Source organism: Brachionichthys hirsutus, chromosome 7 (assembly GCF_040956055.1).
Source record: "Brachionichthys hirsutus isolate HB-005 chromosome 7, CSIRO-AGI_Bhir_v1, whole genome shotgun sequence".
Lineage (NCBI taxonomy): Eukaryota > Metazoa > Chordata > Actinopteri > Lophiiformes > Brachionichthyidae > Brachionichthys > Brachionichthys hirsutus.
This window is the reverse complement of record NC_090903.1, coordinates 8,727,881-8,739,093: the sequence shown is the minus strand read 5'-3', so window position 1 is coordinate 8,739,093 and position 11,213 is coordinate 8,727,881. Positions and strand designations below refer to the sequence as shown.

The 11,213-nt window shown below is 46.4% G+C and overlaps 1 protein-coding gene across 1 annotated transcript; it reads right to left on the bottom strand.

Moving 5' to 3' along the window:
• On the bottom strand, positions 1-10,999 carry ogdhl (oxoglutarate dehydrogenase L). Its single transcript, XM_068741622.1, is given in 23 exon segments — positions 1-130; positions 227-381; positions 542-705; positions 811-883; positions 1,876-2,001; positions 2,513-2,584; positions 2,685-2,863; positions 2,951-3,078; positions 4,601-4,751; positions 5,030-5,158; positions 5,264-5,296; positions 5,299-5,359; positions 5,931-6,083; positions 6,150-6,329; positions 6,458-6,586; positions 6,689-6,868; positions 6,956-7,046; positions 7,121-7,267; positions 7,590-7,744; positions 7,820-7,935; positions 9,329-9,431; positions 10,124-10,282; positions 10,787-10,999. Coding segments are annotated over 23 exon segments (3,027 nt in total).
• Between the last annotated feature and the right edge of the window lie 214 nt (positions 11,000-11,213).

The following is an 11,213-nucleotide window of genomic DNA, read 5'->3' as shown; positions in this document are numbered from 1 at the left end:
TCACAGTAGCAAGTCCTTCCCCAGGAAGGCACTCAGGTTAAAAGCCGTGTCCATGAACCGGTTCAGTTCATTGATGTGGGTGGACTTGTTTCCTGTTGCAGGAGCAGCTGCTGGGTCCCGTCCCACATACCTTAAAAACAATCACATCACCAATGACGATGCGAGTCCTTGATCTGATTCCTCTGCAGGCATATTGAGCAGATCAAGGCAAACGGCTTGCCCTTACCAAACGGGCTTCTTGTTGGCTAACACCGTGAGGAAACGTGGTCGGACGTAGTCATAGTAACCCATGTTCTTGTGCTCCTCCTGACACCAGACCAGCTCAGCGTTGGCATATTTCTCAGTCTCCACTCTGACCAAGTCAAATGGAAATGGAGAGATCTGAAGAGGAGGTGACAGAACCGCATCACTTCCATGACGCATCCATAGCACGTGTATGCCCAGAGAGTATATCCTCCTGAGACCCAGCCCGTGGACAAAATGTCCACTACAGAGGACATGCCAACGGGCTGGGTCTCAGGAGGATAGAAGGATTTAACACCTGTTCAAGTCTGATGATGGCGATGTCGTTCTCCAGTTTTTGCCGTTTCCTCTCTTTAGCCAGTTCATAGTAGACTTTGCCAGTGCAGAAGATCGCCCTCTTCACTTGGGACGGATCCTGACTCAAAGGGCGTTCGTCTGGAATCAACCTCTTGAATTTAGTTCCTGCAGACATTGAAGATGATCCCATCTCTATTCGCAAATATTTCAGGCAATATTTCAGTTTCAAAGTTTACAGGAATTAAATAAACAAAAAAAACCACAATACACCTTTGGTGAGGTCATCAAACGTTGACCTTGCATCCGGGTGCCTAAGCAGAGATTTTGGAGTGAAAATGATGAGCTGCGACAAAAAAAAAAGGAAAAGCCTCTGTCAGTCACAAACCACAGATTGATGGCATCATGCGCATCTTCCCTGTGCACTTTGAAAAAGAAAAACTCAAGAGGTAAAAGTTTTCTTCACACTGTTGCCACCATGTAGCATGCAACATCAGGACAAAGGAAAACAAAACACTTCATTAACAATCAAATAAATAAAGCCCTCTGCGCTCAGCCGACCAAGTCCACAGTTTGAGAGTTTTTCATAAAACAACAACAACAATATCCCCCGTTGGCCTCCTCACTAATTTGCTCGGGAAGTCATTTTCTCATGCATCATGAAGCATTGCATTTATGTGCAACTGGGGAACAGTTAGACTTTCAATGTGGCTGAAAACTATGAGACTGGAAAAAGAGCTCTATAGATATATATATTAAAAAAAAAAAAAAGTAGTAATGCTTTACACACCAAAACTTTTACAATCTAGTTCTACTATTAGAGATTCAAAGCACAATTCAAGAAAATGCAGCACCGACTGAGTTAGATGTACTAACAAGGTTTAGTCGTGAGAACGGATGCAATAACATGCCATAGCAGAGTAAGTTTGATGTTATTCAGTATGTCATATCAGAGCAAACAACAAATAAGTTTACCTAAATGTATTCATAGTTGAGATATTTAGATCTTGTTTACACAAAAATATAGATCACATTTAGCACGCATGTCGGGAATAAGAGCTTCAGGGATGTTAAAAGGTCTTCTAAAATGTGGCAGCTTTTGTTAAATGATCATCGTGACACGATATAGAGACTATAGTCCGCTTTGGATTTGTCTTCGAAGACATAGCAGCAGCTATGTGTGTGATTTCAAGGCAACGTATGCAAGTTGGAAAAAATCATAAAATGAAAAGTATCCCATCACACATTCCTTTCATTGAAGAAATACATTTAAAATTGTCCTTGCTAATTGCATATCTGAGATAATACTCCATTTTAAAAGGAGGATAAAAACCGTACCGGTTTCCTGAATGGCAGCAGGATCTGTCTCCTGAGCACATGGCAGTAGTTAGCAGGTGTGGAGCAGTTCACCGCGATCCAGTTACAATCGAACAGCTGCTGGACTTCGAAATCTCCACTGAACTTCTTCATAAGAAAATAATTCAATAATTTACAAAGGAATTAAAAAGACGAGCACATCACATAGAGAAAAACAGCCTTACAGCGTGTTATTTTTCACTTGTGATTGGACAGAAGATGTGGTGCATAAATACATCGCTGCAACAAACCTCTCTCTCACTCACACACACACACACAGGAGGGAGAAGGTTAATCCTTTACTATCTTCACACTAATAGTTTGATCAATATCCCATTTGAAGATGAATCTGGTAAGCTTCTGCTGTGCTTCCTTCACATGAGCAGCTGCTGAACGCTAATGCTTCAGTCAGAGACCGTACTGAAGAGACTTCGGCTCCGAAGAAATTGGCAAATACCCCTTTAAGTAGCCGTGACTTCGGCAGAGCTCATAAAACAGGGGGCTACTGAATGTCGACCGTAGCGCCGTGTGCTGAACTTTCTCTGGGCATGCATCATTGAGTGCATCACGTTCCTCAAATAAGTAACCATTTCAGCCAGCGTGCACGTTGTGGACATACAGGGAAGTGATCTGGATCATCTTTGCTCATTTGCAGGAAGCGTTCAGGGCGAGCTGAGGAATGTTCTGGGCCCTGAGGATAGAAAGGGGAGAAGACTGAGACAAAGCCCACAAAAACATACAGTAATCCGAGTTAATCTGTAGATAGTGACACAATTGGTTCATTTTCTCACCATTCCATCCATGCCATGTGGCAGCAGTAGGACTATACCATTGTTACGGACCCACTTGGCCTGGCCTGGGCTGATGAACTGGTCGATGATACACTGGGCTGTGTTGTGAAAGTCGCCGAACTGGGCCTCCCACAGGACCAGAGCATTTGGGCTGGCCATCGCAAAGCCAAGCTCGAAACCTTGAAGCCACAGTTAGCATGACACAGATTGTTCAAAAAGACTTGAGTTTTCCCCGAGTCTACGTCCAAAGGGCGCCGGAGCCTCACCTAGCACGCCATACTCTGATAAGGAGCTGTTACAGACAGTGTAAGGAGCCTGATTGGCCCACAGGTGATTCATGGGGACACAGATGTGCTTGTCCACCTGTTGGTCATGCAGGACATGATGACGGTGACTGTAAAACATGACGGGACATGCTCAGAATGAATTTAAGAGCACGATCAAGTTTTGTGTTCTTAATGTGCACCATGATCACCATTCTGGTCTAACCGTGTTACGGTTGATCTCCTGGGGGCCATGACAATCCAAACGTTAATAAATACGGCCGGCTGGATCAGACGGACGTGATATTGTCATGCTTTAATTTACATTCTGTAAGGATGTGTGAAAAAACGCTTCTGTTGTGACACATCAGTATGTAAAAAGACGGGGGGGGGCAGAAGAATAAATCACTGTTATGACATCATTTATTATTAACAGAGGCTATTTTCAGTCACACAAAGCAAATTAAGTGATTGTGACACACGCTGCAAAGAAACGGGGTTTCAGTTTAAAAGCATTGTTATTAAATGACATTATTACTGTTGTGGTCGTTAACCCAGAAGATGAACAGCCGACACATACTGCACACCCACACACACACACACACACACGCACACACACACACAGGCACACACTGTAGCCCCCTCCTCTCTCCTCTTCCTCAGTCAGTGAAAAGGGCCAACAGGAGTTGATGGGAGCAAAGAGCCAAGCGTTAACAAGCTCTGCCAGTCCGCTGTACAAATCAGCCTGCAAAACCAGCACGATGAGACAATCACCGAAGCCCCTTTAACATCACATTAATGGCGTGAGAACACAGACACACACACTCAGACACACTCAGACACACTTTCACAGCGCTCGAGGTTACATAACGGTCAAAAACGTTTTATTATCTCGGCCCTCTTTCACACAATTCAAAGCGTACGTTCATGAAAATGAGCTCTTTTCCAAGAATCATCTAAATAAACTGCATGCCCCACCTTTTTTACGTCCTCGTTCTACAACATGCACACAAAAACACACCTTCTGCCTGGGGGGCAGGGGGGGGGGGGCATTAGTTAGGGAAAGGGGTGCACAGCAAATGCAACCCAAACAAGCAAAGGCAGACTGAACGCATTAGTCCGCGCTCTAACACGTACATCACAGATACGCAAGCAGGACCGCTCGACTGCTCAGAAACGTTGAAAGGAAACAGTAGCGGGGGATGTTGAGGAAGGAGCTATAGAATGAGACGGAAAGACGATGTATGCAACCAGGTGATGCAGAAAGAGAGGGAGTCAGAGGTAAATGGGAGGCAAAAGAAAAAGCCCCCGAGTTACGGCGCTTTAGGTTCGCTGATGTGATGTATGCAGCTGTGAGCTGAGGCAGGGCAGCAGGGAAGATGAAGATGGACTGGAGAAGAAATGATGGGGGGGGGGGCACGAGACGGGCAGGCTGAAAGCATTTTCTATCTTCCTATGCCATTCTCCACATGGCTGAGCTAAAGGTTGATTAGCATTTGATTTAATCATCGTCCGGCTCGGCAATGGCAACGCCCATCTTTCTGTACACCAGAGTTTCCCACTGGACACCAATAGGAGACCGTAGTGGCAGTGGGAACGCTAAAAAAAACAGAAGGTAAAAGATCTGTAATCTTTGCTGAACGACGGACTCACCTAAAGGTGCCCCGCTCCACATCCTGCCCGCTGAGTCGTACATGGGTGCCGTCCCTCAGGAGGGAACCGAAGGCCATGTATTCCCCGAGAGCCCAGTCCACCTGCCGATCCTTCACCAGGTCGGCTCGACCACGCAGGATACGGGACACGCCTGGCGATGGCGCAGAGGAGCAACAATTATAACTCAGGCTTTATATGAGAGCAGGGAAAAGAGCGTGAAAATTGTTGGGCTGACAAACTCCATTTTAAATTACAGCTGGCCCTCACTTCCCGGAAGATCTTTTAAGGTTCCCCATCATCACCCCCCCCCCCCCCCCCCCCCCCCCCCCCCACCCCTAGTTCCAGTCTATCATTGTACAAATATCTCCCAGTGATACTTACGAGCAGTATTTAAGTGACTCTGCTCAACGACAGAATTCAACAGCTCACCAGGATGGATGTTAAAGTCCTCTACGGGCACCGAGCTGGCCTTCAGGCCAATGTGCTGCAGGACCTCCTCGTCCAGGCCTGTCGGGGCGCAGCTCATCGTCTTGGGCTCTCCCTCTGCGGTAAAGAAATCTACAGAGAGCGTCTCACGGTCATAGAAATTCACACAACGTGGTGTCAATTCACAATAAACCCCCCTCCCTCCCGCTGGATTGTAAAGGGGGCGACTGACCCCGCCAGGGGAGTCGAGCCAGTGTCGAATGTGTAGATCTTTTCGTCCTTGGAGCTGGTATACGCCTCTTCACATATTTTGTCATATTTGGCAACTTCTTCCTGCCAACACAGCGGATTAGAGGGATAATGACAAACAGGTAAACAGCTTGTTTACATCAATTAAAGGACTGGAAAGACAGTTTGGGTAGCTGAAGGAAAAAAACGCAATTAGGCCAGCGGTCAAGTTTAAATCAGCAATATTGTGTTGTGTTATACTGCAAATGTGGCTTTTGCAAGAGTCAGAGAACAATGTCCATCTGGTGTGTGGTAATAAAAAAATATATACAATTAATGTTACAGTCAAACTTCCTGTTTTGGATGAAGAAGCAAGCAATTTCATTCAATTGCTCCACAATCTGGGGACTGCTTCGCCTCTGAGAGTATATATAACATATAGAGTACACACTGCTGTGTGAGGGATTGAGAGGCTCGCTGGCTTAACCGAGGGAGTAAATTGAAATTCAAATAAAGCAGTGGCAGTACAATCTGCTGGAAGGCGAGGTAATGCTATACTGTATTTGATTTAATGCTCACATTTCACTGCATGGTGATACCAGAGTAAACAGCAGCATGCAGGTTGACACTGAGATCCAGCTTATTTCACTGTAGCATCCAGGATAAGATGACAAACCTCATATTCCTGCAGTGTCACCACGCCCTCAGCAATGAGCTTCTCCGTGTACTTTCTGAGCACCTGCTGCTGCCGGTGAATCTGCTTGTACATCAGCGGCTGGGTGAACATGGGCTCGTCCATCTCATTGTGTCCAAATCGCCTGTAGCTGACCTGCAAATACTCCAGCTTAGAACCGCGTTTTCCTGTCAGCGCCCCAAAGACTCTTCTGTGGCTAACCAGGTCAATGACGACGTCTTTGTTGAAGGTGGATCTCCACTGCGCGGCCACCCGGCACACATACACCACAGCCTCGGGGTCATCCGCATTCACGTGGAAGATGGGCGCGTTGACGACCCGAGCCACATCGGTGGGGTAGGGGGAGGAGCGGGCCACCCGAGGGTCAGTGGTGAAGCCAATCTGAGATAATCAAATGCTGACATCACTTAGAGGGTAAAAATCAAACACAAAATGGGATGGAAAATACAACGTTTCTGGAATAACACATTTGGAAATAGGTTCCCACAGTGACAACACTGTCTCAATACCTGGTTATTGACCACCACGTGGATCGTACCATGTGTGGTGTAGGAGGGAAGCTCACTTAGGTGGAACGTTTCGTACACAACTCCTTGTCCAGCAAAAGCGGCATCCCCATGCATCAAGATGGACATCACCTAGAGATAGACCACGTCTTAAGGTCAGAGGGTACCTAGTCAAATGTAATGTTACACCAAACACTAAATAAGTCTCCCTGTGCCTGCTGCAGCCACGGTTACCTTCTGCCCCTCAGAATCCCCTCTATAAAACTGCTCAGCTTTGGTCTTGCCCTGAACCACTGGATCCACCGCCTCCAGGTGGGAGGGGTTCGCCACCAGCGACAATGTGATGTCCTTGTTCGTCTCACGGTTGATCCTCTTGTGGTACATTCCGAGATGGTATTTTACATCACCCGAACCCTAAAGGTGCAAAAAAATAAATAAAAAGGATTATGAAACAAGACATCAGTTGTCATCGTCTACATAAATGAGAGGAGGGTCCCTCACCTCAACAGCGGCCTCTAACTTGGGGGCAAACTGGCAGAAGATCTGATCAAGGTCCTTGCGGATCACATTGGCCAAGACGTTCAGTCGACCCCTGGAAGGAAAGTTCACATGGGCTAAAACGGACCAGAAAGGACTGCAAAGTGAGAAAAATGTGAAACGCAGTACCGATGAGGCATCCCCATGATCACACTGTCGATGCCTGAGGCGCTCGACTCGTCAATGATTGTTTTCAGGGCGGGGATGAGAACTTCACAGCCCTCCAGACCGAAGCGTTTCTCTGACGACCACTTTCGTGCCAGGAAGTCTTCAAATCTGGCCATGAAGAAATTCACTTTGTGGCAGTTCAACCTTCTTTTTTTTTTACACCAACAGGTAGCGTTAGACACTAGACGTGGGGCAAAACTGTGGAACGATGCTATAATGGTTCTACTGAATCTGAGCTCAGATCAGATTTATTCCAAGGCCGTGCTTGATTATAGCTGTGACCATTTATCAAAAGCTCACGTGAAATACAGGGTGTTTATCCTCCCGAATATACGTGTGGACAAGAGGTTGTCTTTTATGTTATGCGAGTCCCTGGTGTTAGCTAAATGCAAACGTGAGATATTGTGCTGTCAGTAGATTTAATGCTGACCTCGTGGATCTGATCAGGCGAGCCAGCAAAGTTCTCTTCTCAGCATACGCGAACTGCATGATTCCTGGAATCTCGAATTTCTCACGAATCCATTGACACTGGTCCACATTGTTAATGAACATATACTCGATGCCGATGTGGCCACAGTAGGCTTTCTGAAACAAAACGACAAATGCGACGGTCACGTGTCCTCCCATCATTAGACCCATTGTTGAACACAAACCAATTACCTCTAGCCTTCGTATGATTTCTCGAAGAGGAAGAGTTGCGTCCTTCCCTCCAATCAAGGTAGTGGGGGGCAGCTGAAAGCTCCGATCCAAGTCAGATTCATCCAGACTGTAAAAACCTACAAAGAGAAACGCAAGGTTATTTAATGCCTTCCACGTAGCATGCAGACTGACCCGCTGCACAACATTTGATGTCTTTCAATTTAACATAAAAAAAATATCCCCTCCAGACGTGCGTTGGTGGAATGAAAAAAGAGTTTTTATAGTCTGGATTGGCTTCCAGACTGTTTATGATGCAACATCAATTAATGTCTTTCAAAATATCCTTCAAATCTGGCATGGTGGCGTAGTGGTTAGTGCTGTTGCCTCGCAGGAAGAAGGTATCGGGTTCGAACCCTATCTGTAAGGAGTTTGTATGTTCTCTCCGTGTCTGTGTGGGTTCTGTCCGGGTTCCTCCCGCCTCAAAAATATGCAAATTAGGTGCATTGATAACTCTAAATTGTCCTTAGTGTGAGAGTGTGCGCGTGGGTGGCTGTCTGTCTCTGAGGCCCCACGATACGCTGGCGATGTGTCCAGGGTGTAGCCCGTCTCTCGCCCATAGCAAGCTGGCTCCAGCAGCTTCCGTGGAGGAAGGATGGATGGATCATTTCTATGAGTTATTCCAGATAAATTAATATTGCATTTGCTCCAAAAGGAAGAGATTAACTAATCCCCCCCCCCCCCCAGCACTAACCAAGATGGGAACTTCATGAAAAAGTCTTAATCTCTTTTTCTGTTGACAAAGCAAGGACGCATTTACATGCATGTAAAGCATTGATGGCTCCAGAGAAGTTTCGGTGCCGACAAAGCCCACCTGAGGGAGCTGGTCAAACTCAAGATCGTTGGCAACACAAGAGGAGACAGGTGCAAATCATATTAGGAACCCAGCAAAGACTAAAGGGGCCCAGAATAGACTCTTGGACTATCAGCTGTCCAAATAAGGTTCTACAGAGGCTGCCATTAGTTTTCATTAGGGAGCTATAGCCCTAGTGACAATACATAATGCAATGTTATGTCCTGAATGATACTGATCACTGATACAGCAGCCAACAGAAATAATGTCTCTCTCTCTCTCTCTCTCCTCCTTACTAGCTATTACCGTAGACTTCAATTGCTTTCTGTAGACGTCCTGCATGCACCGATCCTCCCTCCACTAAATGAAATGGATAATGACAGCAGCTGGGCCTGAGATTAATGACAGCATTAGACTGTCCGTCCCTTATATGGACTTGGTGGAGAATGTTTTTTACTGAAATACCACTTACCGGTACACTCTTGAATCTGATGGGTTTTGCAAATCTGAACCATATATATATGTGTGTGTGTGTGTGCGTGTGTGTGTGAAAAGGATGCGGAGATGAGAAATTAATATGAGGAGGCAAGTTAAGTTCTAATCAACTCAAGGCAATGACAAACAACAACAAAATCGTATCACGACGTGTCTCGAAGACATGCAGGAGTCTTGAGACTCACCCAGTTTATCGATGGTGGTGATCAGGTCAGAGGGAACGGAGGAGTCCAGGTCAGCCTCCAGAATTCCCAAAGGGTCTAACTGGGCAACGTGATGACCACGAATCTGCACAGAGCGAACCAGATGGATATTTGAATCGGGATTTGTTAGAAAGGAAAGCAACGTGACAATCAGGTAGAAGAAGAAGAAGGATGTGACAGGAGGAATACGATTCGGCAAGAGGCTGAGAGTGAACAGCTGGAGAACAAGCCGATACCTGCTGTAGTTAGAGGCCAATGTCTGGGAGACAAGAGCCTCGTGGGAGTGCTTTCATGTGTGTATTTGTGTACACACAGACACACACACACACACACATTCCCACCAGGATTGCGACAAGCTTGGATAAAAGTGACGCCTTTGCCAAAAGGCCAAATTTAATAAATCCCTCGGATACATCTTCTAATTAATTGGAGGGCAAAATAAAATGTTAACATCTGTTTTCTTCAAGTAGTCTCTTTGATTTTCTTGTTTTCAAAAAGAATCTGGGGTAAGTAGGTTAGATATATCACCATTTGCATAACCTAAGTGACAAAAACAAATTGCATATTCCTTTTAATAAAAGGAGGGTAAAAAAAAAACGTATAAACAGCGACTAGCTGCATCTATTTTGTCAAGAGGATTTAGTTTGATAGACTTTTAATCTTAATTCTGCATTAAGATTTAAACAGATGCTCATGAGATACATGATCCATCCTAAAATGTGTCAATAACATACATTCATAGCATCCAATCCGGTGATTGATGTGAGCGTGGAGTACCTGGTAGGCTCTAATGAGGGTGTGCACAGCCAGGTGGTCCTCCACCACTTTCTGCTCCATGTGTGGCGAGCGGCCCTGGAGCAGAGACGAGGGACGCTTGTCACCCGCCTCGCCAGATGGACTGGAGGCTTGGACATTAAAGAAATACGCGTCCCAAGACTACAAACAGAGAGAAACACGAAGCAGATTCAGCACAAACGTGGACAGATATGTATCCCTGCAGCTGACTGACGGGCTCGCTTGGGAAACGGAAGGAAGGAAGGCTGGACAGGAAACCAAGACAGGAGACGGAGGTACCAACACTGGTCTTCAAACTGGAGTCCTCCAGGAGTCACCAGTGAAAAGGAGAATGGTTTCCCCCACTCAATGGACATCAATCAGCACACTCACATTCATGCTGTGCTTTTGAAAACTAGAATTAAAAAAAACAAAAAACAAAAAGTGCTCTTGAAATTCTCTTTAAATGGGAGCAGTGAGACAAAAACGGATCAAATGAGGGCCAGCCGTGTGGTTGTAAAGGGTCTTTAACGTGAACGTGTTTTGCATCTTGTGTGTGCGCATGAGTCACCAGGCTGTCCTCTAAACCAGTGACGTTGACTGTATCAGCGGAAACTTCTCGTGTATCCTTTATTCACCAATGTCAGAAGAAGCGACGCGTGTTACCTCGTGGACGCTTTTACGATCTTCCAGCCAGGCAAAGTACATCTCCTCCACGTAGCTGGAGCTGCTGATCACCGCCGAGGGAGCAGGAGCAGGAGCAGGAGCAGATCTGGAGGAGCAGCTCCTGCGCCAGGCTGGGCCTCCTTCTCCCAGGCACCCCAGCATCCACTGCCTCCCGCCCATCAGAACACCCGCAAGAGCCCGAAACCGACTCATGACTACAGACCCGCTGCAGGACGCGTCCTTTACGCGCCGATGCCAAACACTGCGTAGGTCACCCAGGGTCTTCTACGCGTTCCTTTGGACCTCTAATCCCTCAATGTCAACAGAAATCTTCCTAACCCCCCCCCCCCCCACCCCGTCGGCTGTTCCAGTGAGGAATCACAGAATCATTGGGACACAGACGGTGCATTTAAACTTCTTTTACTCT